General features: G+C 36.7%; 1 protein-coding gene and 1 long non-coding RNA gene across 2 annotated transcripts in view; both read left to right on the top strand.

Annotated features, from left to right (window-relative positions):
• LOC149530283 (E3 ubiquitin-protein ligase RKP) overlaps positions 1-22,297 on the top strand; it is a 150,031-nt gene extending 127,734 nt beyond the window's left edge. Inside the window, exons 7-11 of the mRNA XM_089810944.1 lie at positions 19,608-19,880; positions 20,489-20,620; positions 20,841-21,040; positions 21,237-21,426; positions 21,520-22,297. Coding sequence (XP_089667070.1) covers positions 19,608-19,880; positions 20,489-20,620; positions 20,841-21,040; positions 21,237-21,426; positions 21,520-21,897 — 1,173 coding nt within the window. The 3' untranslated portion in view covers positions 21,898-22,297. The remainder of the gene's footprint in view (positions 1-19,607; positions 19,881-20,488; positions 20,621-20,840; positions 21,041-21,236; positions 21,427-21,519) is intronic.
• A 613-nt stretch (positions 22,298-22,910) lies between these two features.
• LOC149530282 (uncharacterized) lies at positions 22,911-23,360 on the top strand. Its single transcript, XR_016359033.1, has 2 exons — positions 22,911-23,047; positions 23,165-23,360. It is a non-coding gene; the product is annotated as an uncharacterized LOC149530282 (long non-coding RNA).
• Positions 23,361-25,141: the final 1,781 nt, after the last annotated feature.

The raw sequence follows: 25,141 nt of genomic DNA, 5'->3' as shown, positions 1-25,141 counted from the left end.
AAGAGACTCCCAGCTGCTCACATATATTAGCACTCACAAACACAGTGATTATGCCACCATGATTTGATGATGGGACAAAGTCTGATGTCTATCATTTTTTTATAAGGACGAGATATAGTAAATGATAGTAAATACATAAATATTATGTGGAAGAACAGGAGGCACATATGCATACATTTTCTCCCTATTGAGTATCTAACAACAAGTATTGATATCAAAACCAATTTAAGAAAGTAGTGATATATACAACAACATGGAGAGACACATATGAATATGAGGATGGTGATCAGAGAAAGGATTAAGAACCAAGAAAATGAATTCATTTCATGAAGAATTAAGAAACCATCGAAAGCCAAGTTGGCCACATTAACGTTAAGATGTCATATACTCTTTCTATCTAGAGGGCAATAAGATGTTTGTTTCTAGACATAAGTGATTGCCGGTGAAGAGTCGAGTGCTTTAAAATAAGCGAACAAGTCATCCTTGCATCCATTGCCAAGGGAAAGGGAATGCAATCTGTTATTGCCTTCATCAAAGATCAGTAATATTTCTAAATTGGGAGTCTTGAGGGTTGTTGAGCTCAGACTAAAACACATCAGCCATGCAAGACATAACAACGCAGGGGTTAGAGATGTAGAGAGCGGATGGGAAGTTTTGCAGTGAGAAAAGGCCACCAATAGATAAATGATTTGCATTTAGAGGATTCAATCACCATTAATGCCATCATCTCAGTGGAATGATAATGGTAAATATTGGTAAATGATTCATCATCACATCCGAGAACGAGCAACAAGTCCTAGCAGTCATAGTGGAAGAGTTTGGATATGAGCATGCTTCTGGAATAAAAACAGGCTCTTGTATTTTCTATTCCAAGTGAAAGCATTGGATGCAAACACAAAGATGATTCCAACGAAGAAAATCTGATGGTAGCATGATTCTTAGCAGTGAAATTATTGTGAGTTTACCTAATTCAAAACTTTGGAAAGGCATCACATTCGAAGATAAAACAAAAGCCATGACCAATTATAATAATAATAATATATTTAAGGTCTGATAGTCATATCGTGTAAACATTGAAAGGCATCAAATAAATAAATATTATCGTCAAATTAAAGGAGCAAAAGCTCGATGATATTATTTTAACGATAATAAAATTTTTTGAATGTCAAAGGTGAATTGGTGCATTAGACAATTAATTAAAAGGGGTATGAGCCCAAAAGGTGTTTTTATTAAGAGACACAACTCTTACATAAGAGTGAATATGTATAAATAGAATAATGACATATTTAAAGACACATTCGAAAAAAGACATATTCGGAAGAGATAAAGTATTTAATATGTATGGAGGAATAAGGGGCTGTATATAACTTTATAATGTAAGTTCATTTATTTTATTTTAATAATAAAAATAAAAGGTCCTTTGTTTATTTTAAAATGGCATGGAGATTTAAATTGCAAACGAATTCGTCCTTTGCAATTATTTTTTGGAATTCTGTGTACAATTTAAATATTAGATAAGTGGACACGGTCATTTAGCATCTTAAACTTGATCATCACGGATATTTTGAAATATCATATTGTTTCTATATCTGTGTCCAGTTTGTCCCTACTAGAGGAGTTAAAATTCAATCTGGACAAATTTAAGATTGTGTATATATTTGATCTATCTAATCTTGATTATTTAAAGATTGCGTAGAACATTCTAAAGTTGTATGTGAAAATCTTCACTGAAGTTGACTCTATTGCTCGAATGAGCAGAGGCATTGGTCCTTTTATTATTGAAGTTAGAAAATCTATATCTTCCTTCCTACAAACCTCAAATCCATTATTAACAAACCTCATACAAATCATTCAAGTATTTCAAAAACTCAACATTCAGTTTCATTTAGATTGAGTTCGAGGACTTTGCGAATCAGAGAACTCCAAGGCTTAAATTCGCCATAGAAAAGCTTTGAACCTAGTAATTAGGTTCGGGGAGAAGGTCTACCTGCCTAGGTGTAGCAGAGCCTGAAGTGCAGGGGAATCAAGGTGATTTTCGTTCGTTGGCCAGAACTGATTGCAGAATCCTATCAGAGAAGTGGTAGGCTCTTGGATTTCCAATCTGGTGAAGACAAAGAATAGGAAACCATAACATCGAGCGGTAAAGCAGTAAAAGTGATACACTGAAGGGAGAATGTAGTTTCCAACACCATCCATAAGAGTACTATACATGCACAACATATAGGAGCCAACCAATGTGTAATGATAGGAGAGGCTTATAGGCATTGTGGTTTAGTTGGAGTGTTTTGGCGTGACGACAAGGAGCCATGAAATGCATCCCATAACAACAAATTGCACCACAAAGATGAAGTCTAGATGACTAGAAAGGAGGCCGCAAAGAGTAACTCATGACAACCATTCACCCACAATCTGTAGTCGCATTTTAGACAAGTTGGTGCCGTACGGGGTAGGAAGAAAGGCAAAGGAAGACAGGAAGTTAGAACCACACGTTGGAAAAGAAAAGGAAAAGCCCTACGATTCCTCTTGTATACTCGACAAAAATAAAAACGAGCTATGCAGTCTGTTGGAAAGCAAAGTTGCAGGTAGCCGTAGGTAATTCAAGTAGCAACAATATGAATCCAGATAAGCACACACAAACTCTACCCCTAAGCGTGAGAGTTGTAGGAGGATTAGACAAGAAAAAGAAACTAAGGGCAAAGGTATAGGGACAATAGTGGTGTCTGCAAGTTCTTAGATAGATTATGTAACAACACAAACCATCACTTTCAAAGGATTGAATGACCTAGATTGCAGGAAATGGTGGTATGAGAGTGTTGATACTTCAAATAATCTGCTTATCAAGGACAATTTGCAAAGAGTAAATGTGTAATGGGTTATCCAGATGCTGATCTTTTGTATTAGAGATTTTGAGGAATAGTTAAGGGCGATGATTGAAATATTTGATAGCTTTTTAGAGGGACCACAGTTCCTTATCGGGGCCAACGATAGAGATTTGGTTAAGAGCAGCCACATTTCAGAGACTTTTTGGGTTGCTAGAGAAGAGGGTTAAGGTTGAGTTGAAGCTCAAGAAAATGACTCTTGAGAGAATAAAGATTTTTATATTAGGCTGATTTGTAGAGAGGACCTCACTGTTGTAGAGGAGTCCCTTTGGATATCATCGATAACACAGAAATTAAGAAGGCGTTTGTCTAGGGAGGCCATTGGTGATATCGCATGAGTGTTGTCAAGAGTCGGCTGATAGGTTTCAGCCTTGCCACCGATATCTCCTTTCCATAGGTATCTTTGATGAATCATCTACTGACCGACAGACTGTATGATTGGGCTACATTATTATTTGAGCACATGTATGAGTTCATGACGCTCTAACACAAAACCTTTTATATGCCGGATTATGCCATCAGACTACTTCTAGATGCCATAGTCAATTAGGTGCCACAAGACATTTTGTCTAAAGAAATCAGGGCAAGACCATTAGCACCTAGCAAGCCTCCCATTATGAGATGGCGTCATTAGGATGCCCCTGGTGGACAGAAGGTGACAAGTCAGAAACGGGCTAGATAGGAGATAGATGTTTATGGGGATACCGATAGCGGGCGACAAGATGCACAAAGAGGGCGAGTGCCACGGAGGAAGACAACACATAGTTAGATGAGGACGTTGAGACAAAGGTAGTGTTAGAGATTCAGTCAGTGTTTGTGCATCCTATGTTGTCCTCCATTGCACACTTGGTGCCCACCACAGGTACTATTCCCATCTTGATGTTTGGCCAAATTCAGACCCCTTTTGTTATGACCACTAGTTGTGACGAGAGTCCCCATGCTATTACCAGAGCCAGAGATTGCAATAGAAGTATCCCTCGTTGTAGTTCCTGAGATGGTGACTAAGATGCCACAATTGGCTAAGACAGTTCTGATGGGAGCAGAGGTTTGTAGAGTTGCAACCCTCAGAGTATGAAGAATTGGCTCAGGAGGTCAGGATGATGGATATCTCGGAGGCGAAAGGCAACACATGACATGTTCGACTTGAGGTAATTGGGTCGGAATTCATAGTGACAATCGATACAACACTATTGGCTAATCCCTCAAAGTATGAAGAAGTGGCTCAGGTGGTCAGGATGATGGATATCCCGGAGGCGAAAGGCAACACATCACATGTTCGACTTGAGGTAATTGGGTTAGAAGTCATGGTGACAATCGATACAACACTATTGGCTAATCCAACGGGAGGTAGTTGCAGGAGTGGGATTGAGGGAGAGCATTTTGCAACATCTAGACAAGGACACATTCCACCAGTAATTAGGCGTGCAAGGGATTATTTGCTGTAGTGATTTTGGGCTCCACTAGTGACTCTAGGACCTTCTACCTAGTCTTGGATGTGAGAAGACCTCCATTTTGATGACATGATGTTGGATAGTGTGGTACAAGGAGAGGTAGTCGTCCCAGAGTTCGAGGGTATAGGGGGCAAAGAGTAGCCACTTGTGGTGCTAGTAGAGGTAGTGGAGGTTAGATTTCCTTTTGGAGAGATGGTCGAGGTCAGGGTCCAAACTACAGAGGAAGAACCGCCACATGATCCACTCGACGAGGATTTAGAGGTATATCTTGCTGCTCTTAGCGATGTGATGGATGGGGGCGATAGGGTTGCATAGTGTGTTTGCAGCGATGTGTGAGGAGGAGGCTAGGGATGAAGCTAGGGTAGACGTAGAGAGATCTTGGGAGGAGATAGCTACCCGATTAACCACTCAAACATATGGCTTGGGCATAGGAGCACGCAACAGTCGTGGCACAGCTCGAGGCAACCACTGAGGGTAATAGTACAGTGGAGACAAGACTTGCAGTAATTACATAGGAGAAGTGTGTGGTAGAAACACAACTAATAGTGGTAGAAACCCAATTACCCGAAGCCAAGGAGGCATGCGATCGGAAGGAGGCTGAACTGAATGATGTGGCCTTAATGATAAAGGAGGTTGTCTAGGCAAACTCCTAGATACAGGCAGATCTGGACATCCATACACAATAGGTGTGCCAATTCTGGAAGAAGTTGAACCCTCCAGCATCCTCATCAATTCCAGGGACAATTCCTGCTTCCTCATCTTAGCTGTTTCTTTCCGTTATGTATTCAGCATTATCCCATTTTGTATTTGTCGTCAAGGGACGACATTCTTTTTTTGGGGGATGACATTGCAGGGAAACTTGGGTAGTTATGCCAGTTTGGCATTACAGAGGCAGTGACATGGGTGCGACGGTTTGCCTCATATGAATGTTTTTTTAAGCGAAGGCATGTTTATTGCAAATGTAACCTTGTGTCTGATGATTAATGAATATATGAATTGCTTCTAAGTTCTCTACACTTCCTATATTGATTATTAGATCTTGTTACCCCACGAGGGTAAATAGTTCGTAGAGTATTGTCGCAGATTATGCTAATCTTTGTAGTCACTGAATAAAAACAGTCCACTTATGCAGCAGAATAATCATCTAAACAAAATGCAGCAATTATAAAGTATTCAATCATGCATTTACAGTGCTTCCATTCTTTTATAATCAAGCGCACTGTTTATAAATATCAGGAATTACATTTCTTCAGAGCTGCAATCAATATACATCAAGATTTAAAACCTTAAGAAACATTTTCTCCTTAAAAGTTATAATATAATAATAGATCTTTACACCGATTTTTTTACATGGCATATTCTAAACAAATAATTACAACATAACCAGGGTGGTGCCTTGCCAGTCGATAACCTTGTTATAACAGTTAATAAACTGGAAAGCCGCAAGTCCCACATTCACCTAATTCTGTTGTTAATAAATTGGAAAGCCACATGTTGCACATTCACACAAGTCTCTTTGAATCATGTTCTAGCAGCAATAATAGTGAAGAGGTCGGGTTACGTAGAGATAACATCAAAGAAGCCCACCATCCGGTATGCTTTGCAAGGATGAAGATATAACAGCCTAGTGTAACATCATCACAAGATAGTAAACAATACACTAAACATCCCTTAAAATTCATTATACTCTCAGAAGTCGATGCGGGCTTCCTGGCTGCAGAGGCAGAAACAGAAGCATGCGGATATGGATTCTGGAGCGGATGCAGGCTGGAAGCCACTCCCAGCCAGCTGGAGGCTGGTGGAAGCCATCCTCCGGCTGGCTGGGAATGGCTTCCAGCCAGATTCCGCCTGCATTTGCTTGCCTCCAACAGTGCATGGTAATTTCCAACATAGTGCACACAAAAAAAAAATCACCTTTAACAACAAGAGGTTGGTGTTAGCATATCAACTATCAATAAATTTCCAAAGGAAAATACAATGACAACTTTGGATTATGAAAATTGTTTCTTTCGCAGTGGTGCTGCCCAGGCTCGAACTCGGGACCTTCAGTGTGTAAGACTGACCACAGCACCATTCTCCTTCTTTCTGAATTTCCAGCGAACTTCTGATAAGATTCTTTCATGGGAATCTCGCACATGAATAGTGGATTGCATATAATTTAAAACTACCTACCTATATTTGATTTCGTTGTGTTCAAAGATTTTTCATTTCTTTTCTCCAACATATGGAGGATGAAAATGAAACATGTGAAGGAATCTGACTTAAAAATAGAGATCATATAAAACATAAATTAATGGTATCTCCACCATAATATGCTCAGCATCCTTTTTGCATAAAGAATGTTTGCTTTCGTACAGGAATAGTGTACCATGAGTCATATTTCAGACAACTTAATTAGGGACTTTCTTGACCCAATTGGCCTTATTTTTTTTTCATTAAGAAATTCTCACGTCTGTTGTGCCTCTTGTGAAAATTTGTAGTTACAAAATAAGGAGCATTGTGCTGTCCTATATCAAAATGGACATCACATGCATTTACATCTCACATGTCATTAGGAAATGTATCCATAACATAAAGGTTTAGAAAGTTTAACAGTTAATTATATCTAACTAGTGGTTGAGATTTCAGTGTAACTTCATTCATCAGTTAGGATTGACAGTTTCAAACATGGATATAGAGTGCATGTGGGTGTAATAACCCTTGCTTGTTCTGGTTAAATTTATCAAACTGCGACTAGTAGAATTATGTCAAACAGTTGACATGTAACCCAAGTATTTAAGTTTGGATACAACTGAAATATACCAATCCAGTACAGCAGTACACAAAATCATTCTGTAATATGTATCTTGTTACTTGAAATGTTAAGTCACAGATTTGTTTTAATATTTAACATCTAGTATGATGGAAGTCAGTGGATATAACCAAAATAAAATGCAATAGTGACAGTATTAAACCAGTCAGATATCACAATCTGCAATCAACACTTAAGATATCACAGTAAACTCACAGGACAATTCTGAACACATTTATTAGTTTCTTCCTGCGTTAAATCTGGTTGTGTGCATAACACCAACATATTCCACTACTCACAACACCTATGAAATGTACAGTAAGAGCAATCTGTAATATGACCAAAGTAAATCAATACTGTAAGAGCCTGGATTTCGTGCGGGAATGATCTGGCTATCTGCGGCTTGTCCTTAATGATGCTCTCATCCCATCCACCCTATTATCATTGGCAGACTCATCCTTCATGACTGCTAGGACATGCATGTTGGTTTCTTACAGACCCCGTTTCCAACTGGAGAATGCTGACAGTTGACAAGAGAGTTTAACCATGCCGTGCCATTGGAGATTACTGTTATCTCCTGGAGATTACTTGCAGTCACTGTCAATCCCGTATTCTGCTCCTGTTACTGTCTACGGCCTGTTATCTCTGTCATGAAGGGACCCTTGTGGTGTGTATACTGTGGGATGATTTGAGGGTGCCGACCACTGATTCCAACTTCTGTGTTTAACCCTGCTGTTGAAAACTGCTAAGAGGAGCCGACTATAACAGGAACTCGTGAGAATGGAAAGCTACATCAACGCTAAGTCTCACCTCTTGTCCACAGCTAAGTAATGACCATCCCCTTGCTTGCTTACCAGCTTACGTCTGCTGCTACCAACCTGTATGTTGCTAGTACAGTCGGATATCTTCAGCTATCTATATCCTGTTGAAGTTTAGCATCTGTCAAAGTAATCATCAAATTATATGTGCCTGTGCATATATACGTATATATATGCATATGCTCATATATATATATATATATATATAGATATATATGAGTTTTATGATTGCCTCCGATTCATATCGGGTTGGCTGATGACACTTGTTGTTATACTGATCAAGGATCGGATTCTTATCACTGATCTTGCTATGTCTTAACTTCATGCAAGCATCCGATAATAAATCGGGCTATATATGATTTTAGACAAAGTCTAATTATAATTGCTGTGCACTTTGGATATATACAATGTTTGTATCACACCCCATAAGTATCGGGCTTGTTATTTGTTGATGTTAGTTTTGTACCAACATATAGTGATTGAAAACTCGATACAAAATATCAAACACTCAATCCCTTTCTTGAAAAGTAAATACTCATGAAGACATGAGAAAAACTCCAATGTTCCTTACACCTGCGAATACTAACTCAGTTATATCAATGTGATTCGTTGGTAATCACGTAGGCGGCCTTACATTGTTCATTCAAGGATAACTTGGACTTTTGGTGCGATGGTGATGAATCTAGCTTTGTAAAATATATGAGCGCCAAATGATGTTGATGGTGATGATGATGGGGGTGTGTTCAAATGACTTATGCCTTCCTAACTTTCTTCTCGATTGAACTCCAACTACTCAACTACTTGCTATCTTGCTTCTACTCCTACGAATGGAAATATTAGCAAATGGACACGTATTGAATCTAATGAAAGCTTACTTGCGGTTTTACCTTCATAGATGCAATGATTCAAGGGAAAAAAAGGACTAGATTACCACGCAAGGCTTCCTATCCAGCTGCTAGGATGCTAGTGGTCTAGTTTATAGATCCCTATCAAACATTCGCTAATATCACCATACAACTATCCATCTACTCTTACTCTTAACAACTTTTTTGGAATAAAATCTACTTTAGCAATTTCAATGAAATCTAACTTTAACTATTGGAAGTAGAAAGCATGCAACAACACCAAGTGTTCTAAATCACCATGCAAGTCACAACAATGATAAAGAAGCGATTTTGGTATTATCTTAAGAAACAATTTTCTTCAACCCTTCACAAATTAGAGCAAATGGCCTTATATAGAGTCCAAAATTACAACCAACGGTAGAGATTAAGAGGCAAAACCAACAATTCAGATTGGATCCTAAAAACCCTAATTAGGGTTTCCACCCCATCGGCCAATGAGAAGACACCACCTCATCAATGGACCAATGGAAAAAAGGAAAAGTGGCAACCAATGAGAAGGCACCAAAATAGTAACCAATCAAAATTAGACACCTATCCTACCAAAGAAGAAGAAGAATTTGCCCCTTAGGCTTACATCAAATGATCTAATGTAATTTTACCCTTTGCTTTCATCTTTTTAGCCAAAGTGATGAACTTGGCTAGCCTGTCGTTGACTTCCTTCATGGGAGGGCAAAGCGTGTGCTTCATCTTGAGCTCAGCTGAATTCATCATTTTGCTTGCTACTTGCAATGTCTTCTCATGATCCTTCTCATATTCTTTCGCATATCCGATATAGGCATTGAGGGAGGCAAGGGTGCCCAAATGTTTCTTCTTGATGGCAACCTTCCCCAACTCATCTAGTTTTGATCCAAATTCTGTCTTATTGACGTTCTCCTCCTGTATATCTTCAAAATCAAGTGCAGCCCCAACATTGCTCATCATGGTTGAAATGGAAGTGTTAACACCTCGGCTGTGTTGTGTAATCTCGTTTCGTATCTCTTGAAGTATTCTCAATCTGATGGTCAAGGCAACAAACCGAGACTCCACCTTGCTCATTCCTCTTTCATCTATCAACTTGGCTCTCTCCAAATATCTCTCGGGTAGCTTAATAAATGCATGTAGCTTGGGAATGGCTAAGTCCTTGACTGGAAGGAAATTCTTCCACTCCCCTTCAAATCTTCTGAATTTATCTCTAATAGCCACTAATGACCTGAATGCTGAGATAAAGGAAGGCAAGAAATTTTGCCCATCCTGAATTATATCACTAGTCCAATCTTTGACTTCACACAGCTGAGCATATATCTCTTTTGTGTTGCTTCCGCTGTCTTGTGGAAGGGTTGCTTGATGCAATTGTTGGATAGGCTGACAATCTCTCCAATACTTGTTTTCGGCCTCCAACTTCACAATCCTCTTGTTTTCCTTCCTCAACCTTTCTCTAATTGAAACCATGCTTTCTGGATCTCCTCACATTCCATGTCATCCTTGATTCTTCCCAAGTGATGCTCTACTATCTCATACTCGTGAGCTACAATCTCATCCACTACCGTGCTAACCTTTGGTATAGCGATCTAAACTTTTCGGCGACCATCATCGTCGCTCCTGATTACGTTTTTGCAATTTGTTTCAGTTTCTCGCTATCATCATTTTCCACTAACCCTTGAATATCTTCAATTGTTCGGGTAGTAATCACCTCGCCTCTTGGCATAAGCATTTGCCTTAACGATAGTGGTGTAGCGCATTTCCCAAATTTGGATTCGGTTCGACTAGCAAAGCATCACCAACGGCCTCAGGCACCTGGCTTATTTCCTCAATATCAATTGGCCTATCCTCTTCTTCACTAGTGATTGTGACATCCTCTCCATGTTGGTTCTTCGAGAGAGGAGAGTACTTGGTACTATTATTGTAGCCACTTGATTCTGAATCAGAGCTCACCTCCACCGCGGCCCCTTGTCCACTTGTATTATCCCCTTGGCTTCTAGCCTCAATTATGCTCTCCTTGGACAGTGTTGCATTCTGTTTCTTTGCTGGAGGCTCCTAATGTTCTTTACTTTTCTTAGCCTCCAAACTTCTCTTCTTACTCTTAACTACTCTTTGTTGCTGGCTACTGCCCCCACCTTTATGTTTGACTGACTCCGCTGGACCTTCTTCCTTCGGTTTCATCTTCTCATAAGTAACGTGTACCTTTTGACTTTGTAATTGCCTTAACTTCTTATTGTACCACGACTCAGTGTGTAGATCAACTGTTCTTGTAACTGCCTCCAAGGAAGGATCTTGATGATCATTCCAATCTATTAGACCCAACTCCATTCCATCCACTGTATCATAATCTCCTCTCAGTACATTTTCATCATCTTCTAGTTGATCGGGAATATCAAGGCCTCTCCATCTGATTGCCCTCATCATGCTCATTGACAACCTTGAGAAAGCTAGCTTCCTCATGTGAAAGTCATCTAGTGCATTGGCCCAAAAATTTTCTATAGTAGGAATATGTTTGAATGTATTTCCGCAAGATGCCTTGATAGGACCATTATGATTGAATCCTTGTCTTGCTCTATACCATCCTAGATGATACCATTCTAACTCTTTCTCCGTAGCTGCAAAGGCGACAGGATTGGGGCAAGTATCATTGCCTATTCCAAATGAGAAGGTAATCCCTGTCTCACCTTTAATTTTCATCATTTTGTCATAATGCTCAAGTTGCCTAGCCAATTCCATTAAAACTACTTTGTCGAGCGGGTACCTTGGAAGTCTCTTGAGACAACTTGTACTTTCTACTACTTTAATATATGTGAATTGCGGAAGTTGGATGAACCAACTCCCATACTTCTTAACTTTTGCTTCCGCTTCCATTGAGAGCCTTCTAGCAAGTGTCCCCTATAATATCCTCACTGTCTTCATGGCAAAGGCGTTATAAAACATCTTATAATCTTTGGTGTTGTGCAAATGAAGTTGTGGATAGCACTCAGGCTCCAAATATTGCCCTGGCCCATTGCCAATCACTCCTAGGGCCTTAAGTCCAGGATTTTCATATAGTCTCGCAATCAGATAGAAAAGATAGGACCCCATATAGAATTGCTTTTGATTTTGTACTGTCTTATGTTGCAACACTAAATTTTCGCTTATCCTAGCCCAATCAAATCTTCTCTTTCCATTTTCAGTTTCATCAATAAAGTAATACATCTAGTTCTCAAATTGCATACTTTGAGCCACGCCCATGATTCAACTGAGAAGCACAATGAGATCGCCGTACTCTGGTTTGAAATCTGATTTGGTGAGCTTTGACGACTTGGTGACTCCTTTCTTGCCTTTGTGTAACCAGTTTTGCTTTAAATGAATGAACTAAGCCTCTTGATTATCCTGAAATAACTTGGCTGCCTGATCCATCATTACCATTGCCATGCTTTTATACTAGGGAATATTAAATACCTCTTCGGCCACTTGTCCATCGATGTTGACTAAGACTCTTTTCCCTTCATAAAAAATGATAGACTTGGTAATAATACCAAACCGGGATGCACACTCCATTACCAATTCCGGAGAACGCAAGGTGGGAGGGACAACTGTGATGCGTACAATTTTGCTTTTGTAGATCTTCTTCACCATGGGGGATTGTCCTTCCTTCAATCTGTCCTTCAACTGTATCATGTTCACTGTACGGATATTGGTATCACTTATTTGCCTCACTTTCGAGAAGAAGGTGGTCTTAGGCATCATGTCTTCTTTGTCTTTTTTGGTATTCGTTCCCTTTGAGTTCTTGCTTGCACTAACATCTACCATCCTAAACATTTATTTCTACCTCTTTGTTCTAAATGATATGGATTACACTTATCAAGTTTGAACCTTTTTTCTATCGATGGAATCTAGTTTATTTCTGCCTCTCCAAGCCTTATCTCTACACTTATCAATCTCCAACCTTCAACCTAGGGGTGGGACTACCACTTATTTCTGCCTTTTTGTTACCTTAGGATGGATTGCACTTATATCTCCCAACTTCAATCCTAAGGTGGTCTAGCTTATTTCTGCCTTTCCGAGTGTCCTATCATGAAATCTTCACTTATATCTCCCAACTTTGGCCTATCAATGGAATGATGAAGTGGTGGATGATGAGTGCACAAAGAAAATAAGGGAAACAAATCAAGCAAGAACAAGGAATAGAATTTGCCTTTAAAACCAATCTTCACCTCTAAAAATGAATAGAATTTTACTTTAAATCTTCTTTTACCAATAATCGGGCCCTCTTCAAGTTCGGATCAGACCTTGAAAGTTCAATCCTCACAAATAATGATGCCCTAGCGAAAATAAGAATTTTGACTTTATTTAAATTGCCCACATTTGTCAAAAATTAGACCTTAAATCATATGGCCTCTTCACCAAATAAAATTACCCAATTTGGAAGGAGAAATCGCAGCCAAAGATGGAGAAATCAGACCCAACAAAAATCGCCCAAGCTGGAAAAATAAGATCTGCTCCAAAATTGCCTTAGGGCAGAAATTCGCCCAAACAAGAAGGAGAAAAATGCTGCCAAGAAAAAAGAAAAAATTTGCTCCAAGAAATCGCCCAAGCTGGAAATTTGCCTCTAGAAGAAAATCGCACATCCAAGGAGGAGGAAAAAATAATTAGAAAATAAGAGGAAGGGAAGCTCTCTTATACCACAATTTTTGCCTCTCTAAGTGGGCCAACCTGCCTGGAGGGAAAACAAAATTAAATTAGCCCCTTTATTAATGGCCCAGATTTAAATGCAACATTAAATTTACTTAGCCCATAGTGAAATTGGCCCATTTAATTGCCAATTTTGATGAGAAATTGCAAAGTGGAAACAAGGTAAGTTTAGGAGATGTCAAAATTTTCATTTAATAATGTTTTGGCAATTAAACTATCATTAAAATCAAATTTAGCAGGCCAAAATCAATTTTCAATTCCAAATTACCAACTTGCTTTAATATATCTAAAATCTTCTAGGCTAAATTTCAACCAAATTAATGAGATTTTGCAATTTAATCCAATTTCAGTTTTGCAATGCAATTAATTATTATTATTTTTTTTGACAAAATAAATCCTTTTCCTAGCAGTCAAAATTCAAACTCCAATTTCAGTTTCACTATCGAAAATTTCTTTTTCACTGAAAAATTCAATATTTTTCGAAATGACTAAATATAACAAATTCATTTTGAAAATGTTCAAGCTTATACAATTATTTCAAATTTTCAAAAATTCATCTAAGTCCAAAATTTGCAAATCTATCCTGCTAGATATCGTTTTAACCATCAAAAAAATGTAATTTTTGAATTTTGTTTGGCCTAATGATCAAATTACATGTTCCGAAAAATCAAGCTAGCACCGGGTGAAAAAACAAATCAAATCCCCTGCTGGCCCGAAGGCGTCCAAGGTGTAAAATTTTGAAATCGAAAACTCTTGGACAATTTCGAAAAATTTGCTAAGGCAACTGAAAAAAGGGTTTCCCCAATAGTTTTTGGGGTGATGGTGTGAAAACCTCACAACATTATCCTTAACTAATTAGAGCTTACGATATGAATCATGACCACGTAGGGTCATGACTCAAAGGCCACATAGACTCATGCCCCTACTGGGGCATGTCTCTTCTATATGATATATATGCTCATGGAACTTGGAGAAAATGCAATATCAAGTACTAACATATTTGTATTCCCAAGATCATTCTTTAACCTGCAGTTTGAAAGTACACATTGTTAGCATTGGCCATAGAAAATTGAATCTGAAGATTTATAAAATTTATACATCAGCATTAAGAAAGGTAAGACTGTAATTATCTTTACCGGTATTTCTATCAGAGATCCTGTATGCACTAACATGGTATCAGAGCCATTCTGATAAGAAATTTTTACTCAATAATTACAGTTCTTTTAATAAGAAGTAATTATTCAGAAATTGCACATATTTATTTACAAAACTCAGAAAGAGATCTTTAATCTTTTCAAATCAAAATGACCAACCACGTAAGGCTAGAAGATAGGTTAGAAGGCACAACAAATTTTTCTTCATGGAAAACTCGTGCTATGATTATTTTAAGAGAAATGGAATTAGAAGAATATGTAGAAACAAATAAAGTGATTCCTAACAATGAGCAAGAGAAAACTACATAAAGACATAATAACAAAGCTATGAAAATAATTTTAGATTCTGTGAAAGATCATATTCTCCCTTCAATCTCAAATCTAAATACAACATTCAAAATGTTCTCTAAAATTAAAGATACTTTTGAGATTAACAATACTAGCAAAGTGTTGACATTAAAACTGGATTTGTTATACATTAAAATGAACAATGGAGAATCTATAACGTCATATTTTTTGAGAATATCTGAACTAAAAGATCAACTTGCGACTATTGGTAATCAAGTTGATGAAAAAGAACTTTCAATGATTGCCCTAAGAGGTCTTCCCATATCCTGGGAAAACTTTATTAGAGGTCTAAGCTCTCGACCTGAGCTTCCTAAGTTTGAATCTCTCAAAAACGAATGCACTCAAGAAGAGTCCAGATTAATTATGAGAGGAATCATTTCAAATCAAGAGGGAGCATTTCAAGCTCTTCAAGCCAATAACAATAATTCATGAAAAAAAAGGAAAGGGAATTCATCAAGACAACAAGGAATTCAACAAATCATACGGGAAAAGAGATTGGACCAAAGTACAATGCTTTCAATATAAAAAATTTGGTCACACTCATAACTTTTGTCAAGAATGAGAGAAAATTCAAGCAACCCTAGCAGAAGTGAAGTATGAAAAAGATGAAAATCTTGCACTTTAAGTTTTTTAACAAAGAGATAAAATGGAATGAGAATCCCATAGTGAGGAATCAGAGGTAGAATGATACATTTCCAAAGTTTGAATAAATAAGTGGCATATGCAATATTGTACTTGTTAGGAATAAGGTGTCTCAACCTTGTATAATTCCTATTCTTATTATTTGTTTTGTAAATTGTATCTCTTGCAAATAATGTTGATGTGTCGACATCTTGAATTGTGTGTAAGGAGATCATGACTAAAACGGTTATGACGGATTCCTATGACACGTAAGAGCTATGTTAGGAAGATTTAATGACAGGTGAAGACATGTGGCAACTAAGATATTTGAGAACTGTACATTCTACCCCAGTAGTGGGGTTCGAGGCATCGCCTCGAAATTTTTTTTGGGGTTCCTATTTTCTCGGAGAATGGTAAAACCCTAATATGGTTTACCTTTGGGAGTAGCCCTAAAGTGAAGTGCATGTTATAAGCGTTTTTTAGGGTTGCGAAGAGATGTGATGCGAGAAAGGTGTATTGTTGGTACTGCGAGTAGCTATTGGAGCCTTCTGTTGTCGCGTTGAGCTTGCACTGCAAGTGTATTGTAACCCTTTGTTGAAGATAATACATTGTGCAGGTTCTGAAGGGGTGGGGTTGTTTTACCGAAAGGTTTTTCCCCATCGGCAAATCCTTGTGTTATGTGTTCCTTTCTCTGTCTATTTTCTGTATGCATGGTTGGCTGCAATATTGTTGTTTACATGATATTGAATCTGTAAGTGTAGAAGATTTTAATAGGATTTGCATCATACTTTCCTTATGAGATTAGTGTAGGAAGCTGTTTCCGCACCTGAGTTTCCTTATAGTACTCAGATAATTCAGTTATCTATAAATTTAATTTTTGAATCAGAGATATGGTATATCAAGATTGATGGGCAATCCACATACATTCTTTCTGAACCTCTTGCCAATATTAAATTGGAATATTTTAGAGGTAAACTTGATCAAATTGTAATTTTTGAATATTTTACTTAAGTTTAAATTTATATGTGTGTTTATTTCTCTATGGTTGTTTAGTTGCATTAGATATGTAATGAAAGGTGACGATCTTTCATTGACATATGCATTTAGAAAGTAATCTTTGTAAGATGACGATCTTACAAATGGTAGGCCTGTTATTATGACAGTGTTTTGATTTTGGCGGAAGTCATGAATAACAAAACAAGTTATGATTACTCGAGATATTGTTTCGGACAATTAGAGATCATATCTTATACTTGATAGTGTTCATTGCATGAAAACTTAAATTATTTGATGAGTCTCTATTCTTAGAGTGGCAGTGTCAAATAATGTGTTAAGACTAGATAATCTAATCACTAGATTATTACTTCTCCCTTGCTAACAAGGGAGTGTTGAAGTTTAGCATATGTCGAAGTAATCATCAGATTATACGTACTTGTGCATATATATATATATATATATATATATATATATATATATATATATATATAAAGTATCTGAGTTTTATGATTGCCTCTGATTCATATCGGGTTGTTTGATGACACTTTTTGTTATACCGATTAGGGATCGGGTTCTTATCACTGATCTTGCTATGTCTTAACTTTATGCAAGCATTAGAGAATGAATCGGGCTGTATATGATCTTAGACAAAGTCTAATTATAATCGCTGTGCATTTTGGATATATACAATTTTTGTATCACACCCGATAAATATCAGGCTTGTTATCCTTAACTAATCAGAGCTTACGGTGTGAATCATGAGCACGTAGGGTCATGACTACGTGGCCTTTGGCCACGTAGAGTCATGCCCCTACGGGGGCATTAGAGAATGAATCGGGCTGTATATGATCTTAGACAAAGTCTAATTACAATCGCTGTGCATTTTGGATATATACAATTTTTGTATCACACCCGATAAATATCAGGCTTGTTATCCTTAACTAATCAGAGCTTACGGTATGAATCATGACCACGCAGGGTCATGACTACGTGGCCTTTGGCCATGTAGAGTCATGCCCCTACGGGGGCATGTCTCTTCTATATGGTATATATGCTCACCGAACTTGGAGACAATGCATTATCAAGTACTAACATATTTGCAGTCCCAAGATCGTTCTTTAACCTGCAATTTCAAAGTACACATTGTCAACATTGGCCATTGAAGATTGAATCTAAAGATTTATACATCAGCATTAGGAAAGGTAAGATTGTAATTATCCTTACCTGTATTTCTATCAGAGATCCTGAATGCAATAACATTTCCTACCTCCTGCTGTTGAAACTCTGATTTATTTCAGATATCCAATATACCAATCCGAACCTTAGTCATAGAATGAGTGTGAGTCACTGGGTTTGCGTCCAGTCTCACTCTTTTCCTCAAGAAATAGTCAAGTCACATTAAAGCAACCTATTAGGATTTTGAATAACATAACATTTCATAGTCCCAATCCCAATGTAGCTCCATGCTTTTATAACCTTGATATGAGGGAAGACACAAACAACTAGGCAATGTGGGATTAAAAGCCAATTTCGTCTTTTAGTCACTTAAGTTACCTTATAACTTAATAATAATATTAAAATATTTAAATAAATCACTTAAGTCACATGAACTTTAATATCTCTTGAAATACTTGTCTGATTGCCTTGCTGTCTGAAATAGGAATCTCTCCTCATAATTCCCCATGTGACCAAATACACTTTCTAAAAATAGAAAGGGTCCATCTCTATTACTCCTGTTTTACTATACATGGTATGGCAAATGGAGTCCAAATGATATCGATCGAAGAACAAATCCATAAATTGCTGAATGTTGGAGATGATTCAATCCTCAAAAGACCCTCTAACAATCCTCATTAGCCTATGAGGATTCAATATTAGTCTAATCCCTGAAATTCTGATGTTGGCAACAAATGGGGACATTACAGTGGGCTTGTCTATTATTGCGTGGCAATGGTCATTTCAATGTGGATTCAATATTGCCTTTTCCTAAGAAATTGTCAGTAACTCTACGGAGTTGAATCATGGACCAATGAGTCAACATATCAACACAGTTGTCAAGGATCTTCCTTAAGGCCAACTGGTCCTTTTTTCCTTGATTCTTCAATTGGTTCTATGTTTCTTTCATGGCGCTTTTGGAATCTTTTAATTTCCAATACATTGGTTATCTCAGCTTCCATATGTAATGTCATATGATACATTCAAATATTTGCATCCTGCCAGTTTTTATTGGATATTTCTTTCATTACTATATGTTTCTGAATTTTTGAAATGGATTATGGTACATATAATTCTATTCACTGAAGATTGAATTAATTATTTAAGCAATATATATATTTTTTTTAGTGTTGTTTGAACTTAGTCAAATCCATAAATGAAATGCGAAATTCAGGACAGGATGTGGAAATGTGGACAAGATTTTGAAATTTAGAAAAAGAATCTTTGATAAAACCTCATGTATAGTATGATAGCAAGATATATTTCAGGAAGACAAATGCATTTTGTTAAGAATAATGGCTCTTTGAAACAATGTAAATAAAAAGAGATGCCTAGAATATGAAATTTTAAAGAGGAAATAAAGTCATCAATGTTATATTTAGGGTCTCAACGAAAGCAAGGGTGCTGTTGTTTTTGTATGGTAGATGTTAGCTAAAAATTTCTTAGCTTAGGATATGGTTTGTAGTGGTCAAAATATGGCAGGAAGTTTTGAAGCTGTACAGTTTTTAGAAATAATGAAAAAACACATCTATATAAATTAACATTTTTTAGTCCACTATATCAATTATTATCGGCCTTTTTCAAATGTTCTCTCTATATGTTTTGCATGACCCATTATTTTTCTGAACCCGGTTTATGCATATATAGCTTATTGTTTGTTTGGTATAGTTAGTTTATTTATAATAAATTATAGACATGAAGCTCACTGAATGAAATTACTGGTAATTTTGTTGTAAAATGTAATATTTGCTAAGCCTAATTTCTTTCAAATTGAAATTCCATATTTTACAGGTAACTTTTCTTGTTATGCATTTCAATGATTCAAGAATAGCAAATGCAGACCTAAGGGATGTTCTTCTACAGTCTATATCTGTTTTGGTACAGTATAAAGAATACATGTTTGCGTTTGAAAGCAATAAAGTGGCAGTGGAAAGAATGCCTGGAGCATTACTGTCAGCATTTGATAATAGGTTCTGGATTCCAGTAACAAACATTCTTCTACGTCTCTTTAAGGGTTCTGGATTTGGAACATCAAAACAGGAATCTTGGTCCAGTCTCTTTCAGGTAGTCTCTATTGTTTTCTTCAAGAAATTTTTATTGGCCAAATGTATAATCCATTTTTAAAGATTACTTGACATGTAGATATAATTCATTTATTCTATATTCTGAATATTGTTATTGAAGCTTAATCGTGTGAATTATGTACCTGTTCTTGCACACTGCTTTTCTTTTCTGCATTTAATCATAAGATAAATTCCAAGAGTTTTGGTTGCTCATATGCTAGCTTATTATTGCTTTCTCTGTACATAAAAGCCCTACTGTGAAAAAAATGCATCTCAGATGAAAAGCTTCTGGCATCTTTCCTTAACCATTTGTTTAACACTGTTGAGTTGGACTGTTACTGAGTTTTCTGTTTCAATCAAGAAGATGCATTACTCTCGATTATTTGTTTCAAGAAATATTAAACTAGCCAAATGTTCATTTAGAAAGAATGACATGTCAATAAGTTTGAATCTGTATTCTGAAAGTCAACATTGAAGATTAATTGCAAGAAGTTTGTTTGTGTTTTTGCTCATTACCAGTTAATGTTTTCTTTGACTTTATTTCTTATATCAATTTCCAAGAGTTTTTCACAACATGCTATCTTATAATGGCCTTTTCTGTACATAAAGGGCTTACTGCGACAAAAATGCATCTCAGATGAAAAGCTTTTTGCATCTTTCCTTAATCGTTTGTTTAACACTTTGAGTTGGACCATTACGGAGTTTTCTGTTTCAATCAAGGAGATGCAAGAACATTACCAGGTATGGGATTTCTTTTTTCTAAATTGTGCTGTGAGAAAAATATCAGAGTGAGTCATGTAACATAAGAGAGATTGATTTTGATGTAGACAGTTCACTTTTAACTTCAAAAAATAGGGCATGGCTAGCTTGGGAAAGGAACATTCCAACTGATTATTTAGTATATTAGAATTTTTGCTATTGCTATTCTGTAGGATCTTTCTCATTGTTGTATCTTTTGCAGGTTTCAGAATTGCTGCAAAGAAAATGCATGATCATTTTTGAGCTTTCTTGTAACTTGGCAAGAGTTCTTGAGTTTTTCACTAGTGAAATTCCTCAAGCCTTCCTTTGTGGTTATGAAACAAATATGACAAGGTTGACTGAGTTAATAATTTTTGTACTAAATCACACGACCTCAACTGCAGATGCAGGATTTTTTGATAAGTAAGTTGTGAATAGTCAAGTTATGTTGCTTTTTTTTGGGTTCTGATGTTCTCTTTATTCTTCATACTGTACAGGAAGTTGAACTAGGCGTGCAATCTATTATGTGCATGTTTTGAAGTTTCATACTGTTTGATTTATAATGCTTCTTGTCTATCTTACGTGATTGGTATTCCCTGGATGTTCATATGGTGTGTAGTGCATTGAGACAAGGTCAATCTTTAGAAAAAGTAAATCGGGCAATGATCTGGGCACCTCTTGTGGGAATAGTTCTGAACTTAGCAAATGTGACCTCATCCCCACATCATGATTTGTTGCAAGCGTTTGCAAACATGGATTCTTCAGCAGTTGTTGAGTCCAAATTTCAGTACTTAATGGAATATAATTGGGTATGTTTGCATATTTATTATTTTTTCTTGTCTGGAAAAAATTGCCCATTGAGGCTGGCTCATATTGTTATGTTGTGCTTTCTTGTCATTTAGGTTGGTGTTTTTAAAGGTGATCCCTCCTTGGGAAGACTAGTTGAGCTAAAGTGGTTTGTAGAAAACCTCAAGACAAAATCAGAAACAAATAAACAAACACCAAATTCAAACAGAGAAGATGAAGATATAGCCTGCTGCATCTGCTACGCCAATGAAGTGGACACACTATTTGTTCCATGCAACCACAAGTCATGTCGGCAGTGTATTTCACGACATCTTCTGAATAACCAGCGTTGTTTCTTCTGTAATGCTGCTGTGTCTGAAATTCGTTCCATGTCAAGTATTCTTGAAATGGATGATAGTCAGTATGGAGGCACTGGAGGAACAAATATATTGTTGTCTGAGGGTGTAACTTTGGTTAAACCAGATTCAATCTAGTCAAACACATGTCGTTTCGCATGTTTTGGAATTGGATATGTAGTTTTGAATTGTATAATATAAGTCCTGAAAAGCTAGTTTCTTTTTTCAAACTTTGGTTACTGAGGATTTTCAAATCTGGCATAGTTTCAATGTTTGACGGTGAAGCTGTCTAATGTTGAGGTTGATGTACATATATTTTGTGAAATGCCAAATTCACATTTTGAGGCTACAGATTCACTTTAGTTGAAGTGCTCTGTAATTATGAGTTATAATATGAGGATACTCTTGTGAGGGAATTTATTCAACACCCTGCTGTTTCCCTGAGCCCTTTACAAGGTCAGTTTTCAACAGTGGATTATAAATATGCCAGGGTACTAGTTTTTCTTTCTATCTAAAAATTCAATCAATTTCCCAAGTATTCCAGTGTAACAGATTTATTTGTCTAGGTGGCAATGCTAGTCACATAAAAACAGGTGAACACCAGAAATAGCAATTTCAACTTCAACATGAAACTGGTAATGCAGATACAGATATACACATTGATTAAACTGCGAGGAATTATGAATATAACAAAAATATTCTGATTCAGTTTGTGTTCATTTTGCACTAAAGCAAGGAGTCATCTTTGAAAGTTGATCTGCAGGGAAGTGATCTGTAAAAGATATTTCGGCCTACAAAGAAAATCTAAAAGGAATATTTTTTAAGTTGCTGCTTATGCTGTGGAAGAAAGTCACACCGATTATTATAATCTTAGTTTGGAGACTACCAGGTACGGTTTGGTACCTGTAATCAGACATAATATAAAATCTTGAGTGTTTTTATTCTAGATGAATTGTATTATGTTTTGAAGACTAGTTTTAGTTTCTATTTGTAAATCTTGCAGCGTATTCAAAGCTGTGTTCACAAGTTCCACTTTCTACGCGTGGGGCATGCTATGATGTTTATATATCTGTTACCATGTGTTTTATTAGCATTGTCTGATGGATAATGGAAATTCAGACAATGAAAATATTAAGCAGAGGCCATTATGAAGGAATCTGAATGTGGATAGAAGAGCCTGAAGGATACATCTTGTTATACAATCACGACATCTGCTGTATGCTAAACAACCTACAAATATCTGATTTACATTAAAATGGAGAAAACAGGGGCAGTATCCATACAGCAGGTAATTGCTAGAACTCACAGGAACAAATTTTTACACAGAGATAGCAATCAAGCTAATTTGAATTTGAATGTAATTTGACAATTTTCTATATCATCTACATTGTGATATTGCTATCAGGATTCAATTGTAGCTTCCGAGAATCTCATTGACTCATGTTTCACTAGAACAAATCTCTAATGAGAATGGACGAAATGCACTCGTTGCATCTAGTTGATGCTCATAGATGTGAATCATTGGGTCTTTCTGGGAGGTCACCCATCCTATTACTACTCCAACTCAAGCACACTTGCATCTACATTGTTTTCATTCCCCATTTTTGTATCAGTGTTTTTGATAGTTCTTGTTAAAAATATGTACTTGCTGTATATGCAGCAATCTTCTAGTTCAATTTTGTATGGCTTCTGTCTTATGGTGGTGCTGGGTTATTCTCAGTTTAGCGGTTAGGGCTGTAGCACAAAACACCTTTTCAGCAGTTGCATATAATCAATTTTACTGTATATCACATGGATACAGAATTTGATATGGTAAATTTTGATATTGAACACATGCATAAAGCATTCAATTAGCTATTGAGTTATATTTGCATTTTTAAGTATTTATATATATGTATATGCAAGACAGTTTCTGTTTATGTATCATTATTCTTTCTAATAAACCTAAATAGGGAAGATTAAATCAAAGTAACGTGACTCAGACCCGGCTTGGACTTGGCAAGGATAACTTGACTCGTGGCTTGGCTTGGATTCAGAAATGACTTGGCGGTGATTCGGCAAAGTGAAAAAACTTTGAAATTTTGAAATTTTTTAAGATTGAAAGAACATTCCATGCAGCCATTATTGAATAAAGCTTAAAAACACAATAACATCATTAAATAGAAGATAATTTGATCATAATGCACATACTTAAAGTTAAAAGTCAAACATACATTGATTACATAAGTACAATACTACAAAGGTAAATTGCTAAATATTATATTACTAGTAATTAAAGTTTAAACAGTAGCTGAAGGAAATATTATAAAAGTAAAAACATAGAATCATATATAAAATGATAAATCCATGCAACCCATCAAAATGTATATGCATTATGTATTATGAAATCCAACACATCAAGATTCAATGAATCAATAGTGATCATCAAAATGTTCCAAATTTTGATCATATATTTAAGTTAAACAAAAAGTTAAAATAAGACTATAGCTATGCCTCTTAGTCGGAGTCCTCATCATCATCGTCATCTTCATCGTCATCACCAACCTCAATCTCAGGCTCAGTATAATCTATAAAATGCCTCTTAGTAAGGTGCCTAAGGTAGGTTCTGGATGACTGATTAGTCATAGCATCAGCCTGTGAGGTGCCTTTAGGATCAACTGTAGTCTCTGGCTCTGCCAATGCTTGTGAGGTGCCACTAGGATCAATTGTAGTCTCTGACTTTGCCGATTTCTGTGAGGTGCCACTAGGAACAATTGGAGCTCTTTAGTCCTTTGCGGCCATAGCCACAACCTCAGCTTGGCCTTCTCTATTTATCGGGTCAACCCATTGTAGGTCCTCATCATCAAAGACATGATCAGTAGTCTCAGTGATCCACTGAGGCTCTGGATCAACCTCCTCTAGAGTAATCAGAGAGGTGTCACTATCTAGAATCTCCCGAGTCGTAATGCACAAGTTGTAATGCACAAAAACTAGTCTATTCATTTTTTCCATAGACAATCTGTTACGCCTCTTCGAGTGGATGTGCTCGAACATGCTCGAGTTGCGCTCACATCTAGCAGCGCTACTTGGCTGGCTCAAAATGTGGATGACAATTTGTTGAAGGTTTTTGGTTGAAGGCCCAAACATTTGCCACCATCTATTTGAATTTTGAAAAAAGAAAAAGAAAAAAAATTACTTTCATTTCAAAATTTGAGCTTTAAACTTAAAGTTTAAAGCTAGAAATTTAGACACTAGATTGTATAAAGCTTAAGTTGCAATTTTTACTTGGTTGTAATTTTGTACGACCTTTGCAAATTTCATTTGAAAAAATGGGCCTTGATGCATTATTATAGGCATCCATCTCAAGCAATATATCTGTGGCATTAGTGGCTATCTTTGATAT

This window comes from Cupressus sempervirens, chromosome 11, assembly GCF_028749045.1.
Source record: "Cupressus sempervirens isolate cs-2001-9-10 chromosome 11, ASM2874904v1, whole genome shotgun sequence".
NCBI classification, from domain to species: Eukaryota; Viridiplantae; Streptophyta; class Pinopsida; order Cupressales; family Cupressaceae; genus Cupressus; species Cupressus sempervirens.
This window is presented reverse-complemented; position numbering and strand designations above follow the sequence as displayed.